This window comes from Spea bombifrons, chromosome 13, assembly GCF_027358695.1.
Source record: "Spea bombifrons isolate aSpeBom1 chromosome 13, aSpeBom1.2.pri, whole genome shotgun sequence".
Classification (NCBI taxonomy): domain Eukaryota; kingdom Metazoa; phylum Chordata; class Amphibia; order Anura; family Pelobatidae; genus Spea; species Spea bombifrons.
In genome coordinates, this window is record NC_071099.1 from 28,700,339 (window position 1) to 28,720,123 (window position 19,785).

General features: G+C 43.4%; 1 protein-coding gene and 1 long non-coding RNA gene across 2 annotated transcripts; both read right to left on the reverse strand.

Moving 5' to 3' along the window:
* Positions 1-9,550: 9,550 nt before the first annotated feature.
* On the reverse strand, positions 9,551-17,291 carry CHMP4B (charged multivesicular body protein 4B). Its single transcript, XM_053452838.1, has 5 exons — positions 16,925-17,291; positions 13,305-13,482; positions 12,964-13,078; positions 11,839-11,965; positions 9,551-11,276 (listed from the first exon to the last, which is right to left on the reverse strand). Exons 1-5 carry the CDS (start codon positions 17,106-17,108, stop codon positions 11,212-11,214), a joined length of 669 nt encoding a protein of 222 aa, XP_053308813.1. The 5' UTR covers positions 17,109-17,291; the 3' UTR covers positions 9,551-11,211.
* Positions 17,292-19,086: 1,795 nt separating this feature from the next.
* Positions 19,087-19,744, reverse strand: LOC128470996 (uncharacterized). Its single transcript, XR_008346084.1, has 3 exons — positions 19,669-19,744; positions 19,605-19,636; positions 19,087-19,412 (listed from the first exon to the last, which is right to left on the reverse strand). It is a non-coding gene; the product is annotated as an uncharacterized LOC128470996 (long non-coding RNA).
* Between the last annotated feature and the right edge of the window lie 41 nt (positions 19,745-19,785).

Consider the following 19,785-nt stretch of genomic DNA (forward strand, 5'->3'; position numbering starts at 1 on the left):
TGAACACCTCATTACAGATAACACAATGCATGCAGCTGCATATAACTAAGCTGAGTACCACTTGGTCTGTGAAGGCCTGTGAAACCAAAGGGGAATAGCGTCCTGTATAATGAAATCAAGAATTGAGTTTCACAAACTCTGAACCAACATCTACGTTTCCTTTTAATAATATATTCAGACTGAAATAAGAGTAAATAACACAAAACCTTTACTTTTCCTCTCACTGATTTCTAGGCCTAGAAAGTTTTGTCCTCTGAAGTGACCACAAAATCTGGATAAATACAAATTACAAAGTTCTATTTAACCCTCTACAGCAAGTAAAGTGCCAGGAAACAGATGACCAAACACATATCAGGACAGGCTCTGCCACACTGACACCCAAACACATACCTCAGGACAGGCTCTGCTGCCACATGGACCCCCACACCAGGATGGGATAACCTACTAATATTATTAAGTATATACTACTACTAGTATAAAAATGCTTTGCACATTGCTCTGTTTGTGTGTATTGCCCCTTGTGTATTTGTGCCCCCCCCAGCCACCCTCCTTTGTGCATTTTTGCTATACACCCTTGTGTATTGATTTATTTGATGCCCCCAGCCAGCCCCCCTCCCTTGTGTATTGATTTATTTGATGCCCCAAGCCTGCCCCCCTCCCTTGTGTATTGATTTATTTGATGCCCCAAGCCTGCCCCCCTCCCTTGTGTATTGATGCACCAACCCCTTGTAATGGTTATTATAATGGCCCCCATACAAATGTGTATTAACCCCCCCTGATGCGTAATTATGTCCCCAGCCTGCCAGCCACCATCTTTATGTATTTTATTTTCCCAAGGCAGCCCCCCCTTGTTAATGTGCCACCTCCAGTGAGATCTGGTGTACTTGCTCTAGTGCACTGCTCCTTGCTCTTAGAGCAAATAACACAAATATTAAATAATGGCATTTTTAACCCAAACATATTTAATGGGGGTTCTCCTTTTAATTTCAAATGACATTTGAAGACCCTCAACTATTTTTTTAAAATGAAATAATTACTTTTTTGAAGTCTTCGTTTTTCCGCCTTAACACCGCTGCTCTTGCTCTCCTACCGCGTGCTCCCTGTCATACAGCATCTGTTCCGAAAGTGCCCGCCCCCTTGAGCATCACGGTGCATCTTCAAAGGGGCGGGACGAAGAGCCTCAGCGATTGGCAAGCCATTAAACGGCCGGCTGCTGACAGTTTCAAAGCGGCTGTAAAACCGCTTCGGTTTTAAAACCGCTTCGGTTTTACAACTGCTTTGAAACTGTCTGAGCTGAAATTGCAGCCGATGCGGCTGACAGTTTCAAAGCGGTTTTAAAACCGAAGCGGTTTTAAAACCGAAGCGGTTTTACAGCCGCTTTGAAACTGTCTGAGCTGAAATTGCAGCCGATGCGGCTGACAGTTTCAAAGCGGCTGTAAAACCGCTTCGGTTTTAAAACCGCTTCGGTTTTAAAACCGCTTTGAAACTGTCAGCCGCATCGGCTGCAATTTCAGCTCAATCTGCCGGCACACCGGGAAATGTCCCGGTCTCCCGGCGGTGGGCCGGGTCAAAGCGGCATCGCATTTCAATTGGGGGGGCACACTGGGGGGCACAGCATAATGTAGGGGGGGCCATGGCCCCCTCTGGCCCCCCCCTGCCGACGCCACTGGTGAGAACCTACTCTCACCTCATACATAGTGGGCACACAAAGCAGTTTATACTGCTACCAAAACCTTATTAATGTGTTGGGGGAGGTGCAATTAAACCTCCTCCCAATTAACCCCTGGACAGCAAGCTGCAACCAGACTGATGAGGAGCCAACAACCTCAAATATGTGCAAACAGGGAAAAGAAAAGATGTCGGTGCGCTAAGCTAGTCACAGGCTCAAATAATACAAATGTATAATGTATTATCCTACACCACCTATGCTGGGAGGTAAGGTAAAGAAGAACTTCCCTACGTTACTTGTTACTTGTAACCCTCTGACCTTCTTATTTTAATTGTGTCCTTTGAAATACACTTCTTTGTTGAATCCCTTTTATGTATGCATTTTGTATGTATATTGTATACATTCTGATATCCTTTAGTCATATAAGAGAGGACCGCAATGCCTCTCGGGTTCCGTTTAAGACCTGCTATTAATGGGATCGCCAATATTTCATTAACAATATCTAATTGCTAATATTTGCTGCCTTTACCCCTTTTCACATTTATATATAGAAAAATATTTTATGCACTCTATTCAAGTTGCGGATATAATGCTTTATACTGTTCTAGAAAGGAAAAAAAAAGGTTTATTTGTGTTTTGAATGTAGCATTATGTTTTATGCTTTTATTGAATGGTTGACCTTGTTGTTACGGTCCTCTGAAATTGTATGTAATATATTTCCTTTATTCAATTTGGATGCTTTGGATTTCTTTTTTGTTATCTGATTTTTCTTATATTATGATTATTATTATAGTAAACATACCTGCTCCAGATCATAAATTCCAGTTTCAATTAAAAAAAAGGAAAGTAGTCTACAAGGACCATTATCCCTGTAGAAAAAAAAGTCCATTAGCTTTCTTAATTTATAAGAAGGAAATTTTAATAATGCTTTGTGAAAACCAATTCTGTGGTCTGGATACAGTTCCCTGTCCTACCGTGAGTTTGCACAGGTTACACGGTATAACTTTATCCCGCCAGACTGGACGGGAATCACAGATCAGGCATCTGAAGCAAGTTAGAGGTTTGTTTTCTATATGGTTACCCTACAAAATACTTTAGGTCCACATCTGTGTCCATAATTGGACCTGTGTGAGGACCAAACCTCGGTAAGAGGAGAAGGCTTCTTCACCTCCTCATGCTGGCTCATACTTCCCTTTTGACGAGCCCTACTCAAGCCCACACTCTAAGTACGTCTTGCCCTGTATAACTCATACAACTCAAGTATGGAGGTTCAGTCAAGAAGAACACCAGCTGTAGATGTCCACCACAGCATCACTACATCTGGTTTTATTAACCAGAATGCACACCATGGTGTGTAGAGGTGCCTGTAGGTATTATTTGACCTAACGTATTCCCCTCCGTGGTCTTTTTGCCTTATGATTTAGATTCCTAAACTAAAGAAAATACTGGCAGAATTTGGTGGCCACTGCAGGCTCATCTCACATGATCTTGGGGGCAGTGGCGTCGCTACAGGGGGGCAAGTACCCCCCATAGGTTAATCCTTGCCCCCCCTGTTGCCCCCCTGCCGAATTTGGCAATGTGACTTAAAATCCCGTCTTTTTTTTATTATTATGTTTTTTTTAATGCGGAGGAGAGACAGGGTGCGGCCCGTGTAAGATCGGCAGCCAGGGCAACCGATCTTATGCGGGCCGCAGCTCGAGCCTTGCTACTTACCTGTGGGAGGGTCTTCTGTACTGCATAGAGGAAGCGGAACCTAGCAGAGTTCACGTGACATCACATGACTCTGCTCCAGACCTGCTTCCTCTGTGCAGTACCAGAGAACGCAGAGGGAGGCCGCGCCCTCTGCTGAAGTCTGTGAGCAGCATCGAGGAGCTGCAGTGCAGGTAAGGGGGTGGGGAGGGTGTTTGAATCAGTATGCGTGATTGAGGGAATTAATCTGTGAATGAACGAGTATATGAATGAATGAGTGTGTGTGTGATAGCATGGATGTGTAAGTGCTGGAACCTAGGCATGATGGGACTGTGATTGCTGTTAGCAATCACACTCCTATCATGCCAAGTCAGCCAGTACATGCTGAAACCTAGCTAGCTGCCCCCCTTGTGTATTGATGCTGCCAGCAGTATGGGGTCTGCACATCACTTACAGCCACCCTGTACCACCATGTACTGACTGACTTGGCATGATAGGAGTATGATTGCTAACAGCAATCACAGTCCCATCATGCCTAGGTTCCAGCATTTACTGGTTGGATGTGTAAGTGCTTGGTTTGTGTGTTAACGTGTTGATCTATACCTGCTATCGGCAACTGGGGCTAATATTAATATATATGGGCAGCAGGGGCATCAATACACAAGGGGCAAAAAACACTAAGGGGGGTATAAACGACAATGCAGTGTGAAAAATCCATCCTGACGTAGACGTCTGTAACGTAGATTGTGTCCTGCTGTTTGTGTGTTTTTGGTTATCAATGTAGCAGAGCCTGTCCTCGGGTGTGTGTGTGTATAGATGTTGGTGAAGCAGATGCTGTCCTGGTGTGTGTTTGGGTGTTGGTGTGGCAGAACCTGTCCTGGTGTGTGTGTTCAGTTGTCAGTGTGGCATAGCCTGTCCTAGGGTGTGTGTTTGGGTGTCAGTGTGTCAGAGCCTGTCCTGGTGTGTGTGTGTTTTTGGATGTGGGTGTGGCAGAGCCTGTCCTGGTGTGTGTGTGTATTTTGTTGTCGGTGTGGCAGAGTCTGTCCTGGTGTGTGTGTCTGGGTGTTGGTGTGAAAGAGCTTGTGTTGGTGTGTGTGTTTGGTCATCTGTTTCCTGGCACTTAACTTACAGTAGGAATTATTTAATTTATATTTATCCAGAGATAAAATACCCTCCTGAAGTTGTAGTGACTTCAGGGGACAAAACGTTCAAGGCCCTGAAATCATTTAGTGGAAAAGTTATTTATTGTGTTATAATATTTAGTTCAAGGATTAGTCGCACTCAATTGTGGCTTCAGGCTTCCCATGTTAAATGATCAAGTATTATTTTAGCCCAATAACAAAAGTATAATTCCATAGCACATTACTTTTGGAAATTATGAATGCCCCCCCCAGTTTGACTGTGGCATCTTGTGTGCCCCCCCCCCTATATATTGTTTCTAGAGTCGCCACTGCTTGGGGGTATTGGCTGGGGATGGTGTGGCTGAGGTTTTCTCTGCTGAAAGTTAGGCACAGATCGCTATATGAAAGTAATGGGGTAGTTTTAGCTAAACAAATTGGGCTCCATTTAGAAAAATGAATAAAAACGTGTTTACTTACAAACATAGAGCATTATGGCAGATAAGAACAAGTCCACTTGGGCCCGTCATTTTGTAAAGACTCAAATCTTACTTAGTCGTTGGTCTCGTCGTGGGCCATATGCCTATCCCATGCTTGTTTAAATTGGGGTAACAGTCCTTGATATATTGGATAATGTGATAAGTAATGCTAGAATGAAACATTAACGTATAATGTAATCATAGGCACATAATGTAATTTTAAATTGTTGAGCCTATGCAGGCCCAGTGTCCTAATGGCGACTGTGGCTTTAGTCTTGTTTGAGCCGAGCCGTCCTCACCTGTTGTTCTGTAAGACAAATCATGTTGTATACTACTTGTTGTTTCTTGTCTACCCATTGTATAGTGCTACAGAAAACAATGGTGCTATATAAAACAAAACATAATAATAATCACCTGTTTCTGTAAGTCAATATGTTATGTTACATACTACTTGTTATGTCCTGTCTACCCATTGTGCAGCGCTACGGGATTTGATGGCGCTATATAAAAACAATAAATAATAATAATAATAGAATAATGGGAACAAGAACCATAACAAAGTGCTTGTGGAGCTATAGTGCCCTCTAGTGGATGTTAAAGAGAAGGCCATTCCTTTTCAATCTGTCATGTTAAAACCACCAGAGACAGCTGATGACACTAAACATACGATGTTATTCCTGGCTGTCAATCTGAAATGCAACAGTGGTTACAGACAAGGCAAGGTGACTGACTCATGGGGAGGAATTCAACACACGTTCTCCGTCACAACTGCGATCATACAATTTGCTGAAATGTTCTCTTTCACGGCTGGTCCTACTATAAAGATCAAATTAGGAAGCTGCCTACAGAGGCCGTTAGAAAACAAAGCAAAATATAAGGGATTTAATTAATGATGGGCTTTGGTAGGGCACCTAAAAATACCAGCCGTGCTCAGTTTACAGTAATAGACATTAACAGGGAATTGGGGAGAGGAGGGTACATAGGTGTTATAACCCCCCTCACTGCACACAGGGTGGGGAAGGGGGGGGGGCAAATCATCACCCATCCTTTGGTTAAAGGGGTTCCCAAGGACTCACTTTTTAATATGATTTTCAAATTTAAATTTTGAATGCACTGTAGTGAAGTAGTGTTTATTTTGCAAGTTACATGTGAGGACATGCAACTGCACATTTTTATTATCTTTTATTTATACAGCGCCAACAATTTACACAGCGCTTCTTACAATACATATATTCAAGGGGTATGACAAGACTAGAAGTGACAGACTGAGACAAACCGATACATTAGGTGGAGAGAGCCCCGCTCGCAACGTTAAACTGCATATATCTGTCTGTTACACCTAAATTTTAAAGACATAAACACTTGCATGTCCTCACACACAACTTGCACGTGGCTGAACCCAACTGAGAACTTTTTATTGAATTGTTGCAAATGTTAATATTCTTTGTGATTTCTTTTGCCTTCTCTTTTCTTGTTAGTGGTTGCACTTTCCACATTTGCCCATCAGAGGGCACCAAAAAAAAACCCTGGGATTGCAAACGCAACCTGGAAATGATACAATGGTTAATTGAACAATAATTGTTGATAAATTACTAAATTATGGAAGTAACAGTTAATGATGTATTGCCAGACTCTATATATATATTGCAGCATGGATTTATACAGAACAGATCACGTCAAACGTCTTGTACAGTGAAGCGAGTAGAAATTTTGGATCTGGTAGGGCTGTAGATATAGTCTATGTAGTTTTTGTAAGGCATTTAATGCTTTAAATGTTTTATTTTGAGCTGGCGCAGCACAATTAAGTATAATTTGGATGGATAGAAATGATGTAAGTATTTTTGCTCTGTCACAGATTTTGGCATAACCCAATCCAATTATCAGAACTACCTGTATCCTATGATTTTTATCTGTGTAATTGGTTTTTAGAATTTAGAGTTAGTAATTAGACCTTTAACTCTTGGAACCTCCAAAGGCCAAGTTCCACCGTCAGGAGTTAAAGGTCAGTTCGAGAGACCAATAGAGTCGCTTGTAGAGACCTTTAACTCCTGGCAGCGGAACATGGCCTTCAGAGGTTCCAAGTTAAAGGTCCGTGCGAGGGACTCTATTTGTCGTCGTCAGGGAGCTCCTCTAGCATCAACCAATGAAGGAGCTCCCTCCCTGCAGAAGGACCTTTAACTCATGATGGCAGAACTTGGCCTGGGGAGACCCGGCTCCAGGAACTAAAAGGTCCGTACAAGCGACTCTATGGGTAGTTCGTACAGACCATTAACTCCTGGAGCGGGGAGACAAATGGAGTTTTAGCACCAGGATTTTAAAATTCCATACGAGCAACTCGATTGGTCGCACCCTTAGTGTTCCTTTTCATGTGCAAAAAACAAAAACCCTAATAGTTTTGTAGTTATTGTTATTAAATACAGTCGTCAAAGGTGAGAGCTGATTTTCTAGTTGTGGTTCACACACACTTTATGTTACAACCACCAAGCTTCATACACAAGTCTGCCGTGGATGCGTCCATAACTACATCCCTAAAGATCAGTAAATGCTCCATTATATACCGTATTTGCTCGATTAAAAGACAAGGTTTTTTTCAGTGCAAATGCTTTTGGTTTTTGTGATTAATGTGTGAAGTATGTGTGATTAATGGAATGAATGAGTATTTAAATGTTTGTGAATGAGTGTGTGTGTGATAGCATGGATCTGTAAGGGGGGTGGTGGTGGTAGCATGGCAGAGGGAGGCTTTACTCACACTCCTATCATCCCCAGGTTCCAACATGTATATCTCCAGAAATGCCTTTTAACCCCCTTTATGCCACTCTGGTATATAGGGGGTTAAAAGGCATATCATGGGGCAGAGTGGCATATAGGAGGGTATAAGACATTTCTGGAGGCAGAGTGGCACATAGAGGGTTAAAAGGCACATCATGGGCAGAGTGGCAAATAGGGGGTATAAGGCATTTCTGGGGGCAGATGTGCATAACTGGGGGCAGATGTGCATAACTGGGGGGGCAGGTTGGCAAATAAAAGGAAATTAAAAAAATATATATTTTTCTCAATCATAGCTTTTATTAAATATGAAAAAACTGTTTACATGAATTAATACTTATTAGTAAAACTTTTTTTCCTATAGGGTAGTCTTATAGTCAGGCTTTTTGTTTTTTTCCTAAATTAACATTTAGATTTTGGGGGGACGTCTTATAATCGGTATAAGCAAATACGGTATATATAAAATGTGTATATAAATATTTGTGATGAATGAATATGCATGTGCTAGCATGGATGTGTAAGTGGGGGGGCAGGGCACAGGGAGGCTGTAGGTTATGTGCATGTATTGGCTACTTGTGCATGATAGGAGTCTCATTGCAATGTTAAATATGATTACTAACAGCAATCACACTCCTATCATGCCCAGGCATACCCAGATTCCTGCATGTACTGGCATGATAGGAGTGTGATTGCTAACAGCAATCACACTTCTATGATGCCCAGGATCCAGCATGTACTGGCGCCTGTGCATGATAGGAGTGCGATTGCTGTTAGTAATCATATTTAATATAGCAATAACAGCAATAGCACTCCTATCATGCACAGGCGCCAGTACATGCTGGATCCTGGGCATCGTAGAAGTGAGATTGCTGTTAGCAATCACGCTATCATGCCAGTACATGCAGGAATTTGGGTATGCCTGGGCATGATAGGAGTGTCATTGCTATATTAAATATGATTACTATCATGCTCAGGCGTACCCAGATTCCTGCATGTACTGGCTGACTTGGCATGATAGGAGTGTGATTGCTAACAGCAATCACACTTCTATGATGCCCAGGATCCAGCATGTACTGGCGCCTGTGCCTGATAGGAGTGAGATTGCTGTTAGTAATTATATTTAATATAGCAATGACACTCCTATCATGCCCAGGCATACCCAGATTCCTGCATGTACTGGCTGACTTGGCATGATAGGAGTGTCATTGCTACATTAAATATTACTAACAGCAATCACACTCCTATCATGCCAAGTCAGCCAGTACATGCAGGAATCTGGGTATGCCTGGGCATGATAGGAGTGTCATTGCTACATTAAATACTACTATCATGCCCAGGCATACCCAGATTCCTGCATGTACTGGCTGACTTGGCATGATAGGAGTGCGATTGCTGTTAGTAATCATATTGAATATAGCAATGACACTCCTATCATGCAAAAGCTAGCAGAAATTACACTTTTATCATGTCCATTGGTAATACTTACTTTTTTTTTTTTTTTTTTTACTTTTTCCTGCTCTCCTCCGGTGTGATGACCCTCTCCTTGCCACGAGGAACACCTTCTGTGGGCCCGCCCCTCGAACGTCACGTGTTCAAAGCCGCACAATGGCTACTTTGAATGTGGTCTGCTGGCCCACGGACCGACAGACCACCGCGTGAGCGAGCAGGCCGCATTTGGCCCGCACGTTGGATGCCCCTGCTATAGAGGGAGCTGCTTATTTGTAATTTCACTCAAAACATGCATGCCTTAAACAAAATAACACTTTTCCTTCTACAACTTGAACATGTACACAAACATGTAATAGATGTTTAAAAAAACAAACACGTAATGATTTGAAATATATTTATTTTTCCATGAGTAAGAGTGACCGCAGTTTTAAACTAATTGGAAATGTTATAAATGGACAAACAGTATGCAAAATACATTCACTCCATGTACAAAGCATACATTTCGTGCAGCCATTCGCTGTATATCTATATTTATAGAAGGTATCAGCTATTTCTTTAGACCAGTGTCCGTCCAGCCTATGGTTTACAGTTAAAAAGGATTTCAGCTAAGCAAAAACAGGAGCTTCTGGGGTAAAAACAACAAACACGAAGAACCGCTTAATGTAGAGTTAAACAGACAAAAATTTCAAGCTATTTCTATTTCAAGGATGAGAGTTCCATGTGTTAAATGAAAAACAAAAAAAATAAATTATATTCTTCCTGTGATATGAACTTTAACCCCTTTCCTGCTGCAGAATAGTTATTGATGTCTACCAGCTGCAAATTGTAGATGCATCAAGAGGTGAAAAGCTGAAATTTCCAGCACGAGTCTAGGACTACTGAAGAGCTTGAGAAAGATGCTACACAGACAACCATATTAGCTTTCACACCAACAGTTCATGTTTTAATAGATTAGCCACGGGGTAGGAATAGACATGCAGCGACAAAAACAATAAAATTGGGGCAGTTGTAAACAAGAACGGGGAATTAAGAATAACCTTTATACTGGTAGCAGGACCACAACAACCCTCCTGGAGCAAGCCTCGCTTATGGTGTTGTGTATAATAGATACGTAGCCTTGTACATAACAGCCTTACATGTAAATCCAAACCTCGGCCACCGGATACAGATATAAGCAGGGTTATTCATTCATGCGCACAAAGGTTCCAAAAAAGGTCTGCTCTGCGAACTGCAATAAAACTATAAATAACAGATTTTTTTCTTGACTGTGTGTGTATTTAACAGCTTACTGTACTGTATTCCGCACCGAACACCAAAATGTCCTGCGCGTAATGTTTAAAATCATCATGACTGTGTAAGAGGTCATTATATACATACACAGATACACACATACATTAAATTCACGGCATAGATGGTACGTCTAGGTCTCTTTGAAGCTTGAGCTGATCCCACTGCGTGAATGCACTCTTCGTGTTCTAGGCTTAGTGAATTAGGTTGAGAGATGTTATCCGGTGCCAGCGATGAGCTGGATTCTGGAGCAGGTGGCTGCGTTTCCGGACTGAAAACCGCACTGCGTAATCCGCGGCGTGCTAATCTCGTTTAGGGTACAAGGCCTCCGTAACAAGGGGAAAAAATCCAGGGAAGTGATGTGGCGCTGAGGTTTACCAAAAATGTTGGCATGAGTGGCGAAGCAGCAAAAGAAAAGGAACAATCCGGGACCAGTCCATGCCAAGCACTTGATTTTAACTCTTGCAGCTGCCAAGGGGGGTGTTGGTGAAGCTCTGCCTTCAGTTTTCACAATGGAGTTTAAACGAAGTCGCCATTACAAATATTCCGCTCAGAGCCGAGCCAAGCCACTTCTGGTTTGCTTTAAATCGAATGCCCGTGACGGGTTTAGGGCAATGAAAGTAAAAAGGGGCAAAGAGAAAGACAGACATTTCAAGTTGTGTTCCTGAACCCCTCCCCCCGCTCTTCCCCACACACCATATGTACACCAATGCCAACTGGTGATCAGAGTCTTTCCATCCGTGACAGCATCATTCTACACGGCGGCCCAGTTCTCTAGTTCTCTCATATCCTCATCATCCTCCTCTTGCTTTTTCTTGACTGATTAGAAAAAAGAAAAAGAAAAAAGGAAAAATGTAAACCGTAACAAATATTTTCTGCTTCACTTTACAATAATAGGATTTTTAATTAAATCGCATGTATTTAGTGAATTTAAGCTCTCTGACACTAAAAATACTTCCCCATCTTCTTGCCACTTATTATCTATCATCTATTAGGAATCAGACAGCTTAATCAAAGAGCTGCTTCCGAGCACGTAAATACTCAGCAGTCATGATGTCCTCTTAAGCTTTGTATATGGATTATACGAAAGAACGTTGAATTTAACCTAAATGGAGCATTAAAAAACCTCATCCCCTATACTGCCCCCCTCCACGACCCTTCCAAGAAATAAATCTTTTGTCAAATTTTGTGACCTATTTTTCAGGGAATACATAATTGTCATGTGACACAAACAGGCATTGAAGTGCGGTCGCCTTAGAAATCGAACAGGCTTGTTACGTCTAAAAGCTAAGGCAGGAATGTAGCAAAGCACCTATTTTTCCGTTACATTTTGAAAGGTACAGAGAGCTGATCGGTTCTAGACGGTGAAATAGCTGCTCACCTGGTTTTGCTGGTAAAGAAGCTGCAGGCACGTTGGGGAGAGGCACAGTCTCTGGGCCGTGTACATCCAGAAGAGACTTCTCTAGATCCTCTTGCTCAAGTTCTTCCAATTCAGCCAGCAGCTCATCCTGGGGGGAATAAAAGCCAGTTTGCCAATCAGATACTTGTTCGTTCTTTAGATATCTCAGTACCGTATGAGACCAGTTTCAATTCTAAACTTAGAAGCGAACATCCAAGGCCAAATAATAAAACATGAGCCCCCTGGCACGCAAAGTGGTATTAAAGTTCGGAAATGCTTTAAAACAAAGGGGAACAAAAAAATTACTCACAAAATGCATGTTAAGGGGCAGGCCAATGACTACACCGCGTGGTAAATAGATCCCTTTCAAGCAAAACACTACGGCTATTTTCTATGGCTGCGCATTCTGCTGCTATGGCGGCAGACGGGTGATTCCTCTTCTCTGAGGCTTGGGGCTTGGAGTTCACGCACTCCCCGATGGAACATGTTGATTCAGTAATACTGTTCAGTAAAGATTCCCCACCAATCAGGAAGACTGAGCTTTACGTTTTACTTAAATAGAATAACAAATACTATTTTTTTTTTTTAAACAGAAACCGAAAACCGATGACTCCTACACCGCGTGGAGAGAAGAGACAACCAAGGAGACCAACACACGCAACACAGAGCCTACCAGAGAGAGGGGGGGTTATACATGCGCTGCCTGCCAATAAAAGGCACTTGGATGCATATGACGATGTTCCTTAAGTATACAGAGTAAGGCGATTGTAGGCCGAGGCAGAACTGCTGTTACTGATTGCTTGCCTGATATTTAAAACCCGTAAAGAATGAAATATGCAACCAAAAACCCAACAGTATCAGATGCGTAAAGTGATTCATGTTTACTGTAACAAATATTTTCTGCTTCACTTTACAATATTAGGATTTTTAATTAACTCACATATGTACCTATTATAAATATAATAGATGATGTAAGCATTACCTGGTTTACAGCTAATTACTAATAATAAACTGTTAATATTTTTTTAATAAAAAGTTTTTTTTGCAGAGAACGTTTGTTTGGTTCTTATAAGTAATAAATGGACGTCTACGCCGTTCACTACTCACATCATCAAATTCCTCGCCAAAACCAACCGGCTTGGAGATGGCATCCGAGATTTCCTGGGCCAGCTCCTGCTGGTCGGCGATGTCCTGCATGAGCTCGTCCACCTTATCGATATCCCTGGAAAAGAAGATCGGCAACACGTTCATAACCTCATCGGCCAAAGCTTTGGTGGAAGTTACAATTACTAAAAGGGCTGGCCGTTGGTGTTAACTTGGATTTAGAGCAGGCAAAGAAAGGCCAGGGCCCTCTCAGCAGGGGTTACATACAGAAGTGCTGAACGCGCAGACAAGGGCTGCCTAAAAATCAACCCAAGCAAGCAATCCCCCAGTACTCCCATCCTTACATGTTATCGTGGGCAGCTTTCATTGCTTTGGCCGCAAAGCCCATGTTCTTGAGAACTTCTGTGTTTGTGTTGGCATTCTCCAGGGCTTCTCGTTGGAATTCGATGGTGGACAACGTGCCGTCAATCTGAGCCAACTGCTTTTCATATCTCTTCTTGCGCTTCAGAGCCTGCAGAGCAGCTAGAGACAAAAAACAGCAGGTCAGTCGGCACGTATACAGACGACGTTCCCCAAGAACAGTATTCAGTGCGTGATAAAAATGCACAGACCCAAAATGATCTGGCCAGTCCCGGTCAATGCAAATTTCCCATTCACGACTAGAAAAGTGGGGCGTGAGGACCATTAATAGCAGAATATCCATACAGACTGAAAAGAGCATATGACACTGCCATGCAATGTACAGAATGGCGACAGGTACCCAGGAGCCGGCATCATACATAACGGATTACTGCCGGCAATTACAGATTCCTTAACCCGCTGATAACACGTAAGTAAAATTTACACCCGATAACCAGAAAGAAAAGGGGGGTATCTAATATAATGTAATGCGTCACAAAAAATCTTAATTATATTAGTAATGAAATGTCCCCAAAAACAGGGTCTCTGGAAATCTGAGTAAACGGATATGCTGTAGAAACCCAGTGGGAATAAATCTCACAACTACTTAATAATTAACACCCAGCGCTGCTCACTCCTTGGAAACCAGTTCCCTACGTTAGAGAAGAGAGAGACGTAGAGCACAAAGCAGCCATTTAAAAACGTTACCCTCCGGTTCCATGTCTCCTCTCCATAGAGCGACGCGCAACCGTCACGTCATCCAACCTTCTAACGATTCCCGACCGCGATCAAAATAATAAACATAAAACAATACAGCAGGCCAGCACAACGTGTCTATTACTAAAGCAAACTGTACATCACAGCCACGGCTGGGGAAAGCCGGCTTGTTATTGAGAAGCTCCATCATAAATCTATATTTCTATACATTCCTTTAATTGTCCCAATAAAATGATTCTCCCGGGAAGAGAGGAGTCCCAAAATAAGGCGTATATACTTATGAAGCGCTCGGCGCTGCCACATAGGCCTCTCTTCCTGAAAGTCTTTGAAAACAGTACCCAAGATGAAAAGGAGCTTTTAACCTCTCACATGCCTGGGGCTGTCACTCCATAATTCAATTATGTAGCCAGTTGACTTTCTGAGCTCACATTACATCATATGTTAGTAAATGGTTTATATATAACATGAGCGGAATATAACACAGCTGTAACTAAACACACTATTGACAGCAAAGGCGAGCAAACTCTTCACCGAATAACCTTTTAATCAGGTAACTGTTGCCTTATTTATTGTTATTAAAATTACTTGTTTTGCTGGGACACGAAGGAGGTACAGATACGTTGTTGCCATAGAAACGGAAACAGCTTCTTAAAGGTAAGCATTCACAGGAAAGAATAAGATGACGAGGTTTATTTGCTCAGCATTCTAGCGCATGTTTGGTGTAAGTGGGACAGCAGCTTTAACTGTCCTTTGAACAGTTTTTTATTTTAGTAACGTTGGGAGCCGCATACTCTGAATGTACAATCCCATTTAACATGACTTGACATGAAATGATATGCAAAACACGTGCCCGCTATCACTGCGGTGAATGGGCCCGGTGCGAATGAATGAGAATAAGCATATTGACAGTAGATCTGAAATAATGAGCCAGAACATTAAAGTGTCCCCCAAGAGGAGGAACCGATATATAGAAGAAAGATTAAAAATAAGAATATAGAATGTTCCCACATCGTACGAGGAAGAGAAAAAAAAATGAATGAATGAGTCTCGGATTCCCTGTGAGGCTCAAACTTGTCCAGATTCCCTCCATGAAATGATTTTACAATCCGCCTGTCTGTTTAGTTTCACAGAGCAGTTAATCTGCCTGTTAGGGGTGGGGGCACCATGAATGGTCCGCTTCAGAGGTAGGAGGCCAGTCATTATACTTTATATATAGTATATAATTATGTAGTCACCGTACACAGAAGCTTCCCTGTATACAGTAAACAGCCCGAGCTGCCGCCAGACAGCTTCCCACCTGCGGATCTCCCTCCCTGTAACCGATAAACTGACCCCGTCTTACGATCACAAGACACAACCGCTCTATATAACAACAAACGCATGCAAAGAGTGTAATAACGATACAAGATGTTATAACCCCAAAAATAAAGAGGGGTTTCTTTCTGGCATCAGGCAGAGTCTCCTCTATCAGATACGAGATTATGGTCTAACAAACCTTCGCATCACCTTTATATTATGCTTTTGTTACAATGCAGAGTGCTGCCTGGCTGTCCGGGGGGGCCGGGCATCGAACCAGTATTTCTCCAGCCACGGCGGGCAGCGGACTGGACGAACTTGCGCAGAACAGCTCAGTCTCACTCCCTTCAGATGTGAATGTTAAGCGAAAGAAACATTTAAGAAAGATCTTCTCCCGCACCAATGCCTGATTTTCAGGAAGCCTACATACATGCGCGAATCCCTGGCCCCGTAACATGGAATCTTCTCTCTAAAATGACAGGTTGAGGAGCCTGTGTCATGTGAGAAACGGAGTCATTGCCCGTTATGACCTAATTTCCCTGTAACCTGCTCAAGGTCCACACCCAGAAACTTTCCCTTAACGACAAGCACTCCTCCCTCCTACTACACCGACGGCGTCTCCCCTGCAGGGCCACCTCTGCCTTCTGTGTCTTGACCCGCCCGTTACCATCAGACCCGGCGATCGACGGGTCACAGTACTCTGTACCGCGGAATAAACACCGGTCACATCATATGTGCTTCACTCGGAACCGACGTCTCTACCATCCCAATAAAACTAATTACACTCAGAAACAAACACTCCCTAGAGGCCTGCGATTGCCTTTACATGCCAAGAGCTCTGGATTTGGTAGCCGCGTTACCTGCTCTCCAGCACCGACCCACTAACACCTTCTACTGCATGCAGCGTGTATCTTTACATTATACCCCAGTGCCCCCCCATCACCCCCCCACACACCCTCCAATAACCCCTGAGCAGGTATGTCTTTATATAAATGCCCCTCCACCAATCATAGCTTGAGAAATTGCCCCTATACATGACATCACAGTTTCAGTTCTATGAAACTCTCCCTAACTTGTTCACTACCACTGCGGGTGCCAGGATTCCAGTTCCTGCCAGTGCCAGCTCAGACTGTGCAGCAGCTATTTCTGCCCCTCTACTTCCGGGCACATTTTACACACATCTCACGCTTCAATACTTTTACTGTCCTTGTCTGTACTACCTCTGCTGGGAGTCTCTTCAGGGTATCTACTTCCCTTACTGCAAAGTTGAGATTTCTCATATTAGCCCTCAGCGTTCCAGTTCCACCCAATACCTGTTTAACCCCCTGTCCTCCGGCCACTGCCCTCTCACTCCCCCACCCAAACACTTACTAACCTGGGCGCCGACCTACGTGCCACACCTCAATCAGTTACCTCCACCTCAGTCATTCGTCTTCCCTCAATGCCCCCCTGAACCAACCGATCTATCCCCTAAATAAGTGTCTCTTACCCCACTGTGGAGCCTCCCCGCCCCCAGCACCTCATGCCCCTGCCCAGCTGTCCCGGCTCTCACCCCTCTTGTTTTTAGTTCCGTGTTTCCGGGCCGTCACCAACTCCTGCTCGATCTTCTTCTCCAGGAACTCCTGTTTCTTGGTCAGCATCTCCTCGGTGTCCCTAAGTTTCTGAATAGCTTCTTGGGGGGTCGGGCCTTTTCCGCCCTTACCCCCGGTACCGAACAGCTTCCCGAACACCGACATTTCCCCCCAAGTGACCGGTGCCTGATACAGAAAGGCCGGAAACCAACGTAATAAACCCGTTAAAGTTTGCACTTCGTTGCTCTCACGGGCGGCAGCCTGTTGCTTCCCTGCTACTGACTGAAAAGTCGCTTCCTCACAGCTACGACGACAACAACCGGGCTCCGTCCCGTCTGCCACTGCGGGGTGACGTCACCGAGTCACGCGTTGCCTCACGCGTACCAGGGTCAAGCCGCAAAACCATACACGCCTACCCTTCACGCCCATTTTGCTTAAGGGCACCGGCAAGGCTAAGGCAAACATGAGACTGTTTTATGACATTTATTCCAGTTGAAGATACTGTGGTGTCGAGTTAACTAACAGGTTAAAAGAAAACCTGGCCTTGCTAAACCGGTATAGTTTTGTCCCCCGTTTCTGCCCAGTTTATCAAGGCCGTGCCACTATCAAACATGGCTGGCACAATTTCCATTCAATATAAGAAGGCTGCCGTGGCGCGCGTGCGCCGTGAAACCTGTGCCGACGACCTCGAATGCTACTTACGTCAAGGAGCTCCAAACACAAAGGTGGCACAGTTCAACGTTATGAAGTCATACTATATAAAAACCCACTTTGTGGACGCAGTTACGTAAGACGAGATGTTTCTTCTATATAAATGTATAAACCTGGATTTGATGTTTTTAGCTACAGATAATTTACCGCATCGGCTCTAGTCTTTAGACCTCAGTGATTACGCAACCACGGAATTACCAAGCGTTAGGCGCATGCGTTCTCCATTCAAGGTGTGTCTGTGACGTCATGACGATTACTCTAAATACGGAACTGTCAGATAAGATCTAGAACGGGGTTTGCCAGATACTAGTGTGACGTGTTATATGATGTACATTTTCCATGTGAAATGTTGAAATCTTTAGAAATCTGTGATATCATTAGCTTACCAAGTGTCCCTGTTTAGTAGGGACAGTCCCTCTTTGGGACCCAAACCCCCTCTGTCCCTATTTCCTTCTGTGATGCCCTCCTTTTCTATAATGTCTGCTTTCCTAAAATAAAAAAAATGTAAAAATACTGCTTCTCATGTGCCAAAATCCACAAACAACTATTGGGGAAATCAGATCAAAAGTTTGGGGGGGTGCAGATAACCTCATAAGAGGCCACGTGTGACGTATGGAAACCTGCTTTATGTGTGACACGCCGGCCATCATGCATTTGCCCCTTCACCTCCCCCACTATTGCCACGTGACTTACTGCCAGGCAGCTGAAGCCCTGGTTCAGTGAATGTTACTGGCTGGGCAAACACTGCAAGGGGGTCTAAAAACAACCCCCCATATGCAGAAAAAGCACCCACTGATTTTAATGGAAGCACTTTCCTGTCCCCGATTGGCTGCTTTTTAAAATGGGGAATCCCCTATGCACAGCGGCTGCTCCGTGTATTTATTACTCATCCAGCTCCTATTGTCACACATGCAGGTCACACGCTCAGTGACCTCATTACCTCGCTATCACATGACATGGAAACTCTTATTGTCTGCTGACTCAGACAGAAACCTCTGTACCCCTATCCAAAATCCTAAGAAACAGGATGGGGTTTTACTAGGTTTAGCTTTTCGCCAAACATTTTTGAATGAATGTACTGTGACATCATCTCTTTTCTGTGATGTAAACGAGATACTGATTTAATTTAGCCATTATGTTTCTTTTTGTAAAAAAACTTGTCCTTGGAACTTGGAGTCTTTACATATAATCTCCAAAGTGATAGTAAAGGACAATCTAGGAACGCCGTAAGTAACATGATTAGAATGTTCTCGCTGGTTGGATTAGTTGCTACGGTGATAAGATCACTTTTCAAACTTTGCACCTTCGTTATTCGCTGCTTTGCTTGGATCATCATTTTTTAAATTGAGGGGGATCGGCTCACGTTGGTGATCACCCGTCCGTGAGCTTAGTGCTTAGTGCTATATATACACCGTACACCGTACACACCGTATCTCACGTATTCTATTTATTTTTTGTTTTATATAAAGGTATATTTTTTCATGTATAAAATATATTCAATAAACTCATACACACACATACAGATCACACACTTATTACATCTTCTACACATGTAACTTAAAAAATATGTACATTGATATATTTGGAAATTTACACTATATGCGTTTATGTGACAGAAACATGCGCAACATGAATCTGCCCCTATAACGAGCGATGACACGGACGGTCCATGGTGGCGAGGGTTTCTGAGGCGTAGAAGCTATATGGACTACAGCCTACTGCAAATGGGATGGTCCAAAGCAGAACTTTAAGAGCTACCTTTTCCTCTAGGGTTGAACGAGTTGAGCTACCTTTTCCTCTAGGGTTTAATGAGTTGAGCTACCTTTTCCTCTAGGGCTGAATGAGTTGAGCTACCTTTTCCTCTAGGGTTGAACAAGTTGAGCTACCTTTTCCTCTAGGGTTGAAAAAGTTGAGCTACCTTTTCCTCTTGGGTTGAACGAGTTGAGCTACCTTTTCCTCTTGGGTTGAACGAGTTGAGCCACCTTTTCCTCTGGGGTTGAACGAGTTGAGCCACCCAACTCTTCAGCCTTCCAAGCTTTGCGGGAGACAATGAGGTTCAGAGAGTTTTCCCCTCAAACTCAAACCAGGGTACAAGAGTTGAGGAGGTATAACGTTTTGGAAAACGACCCCG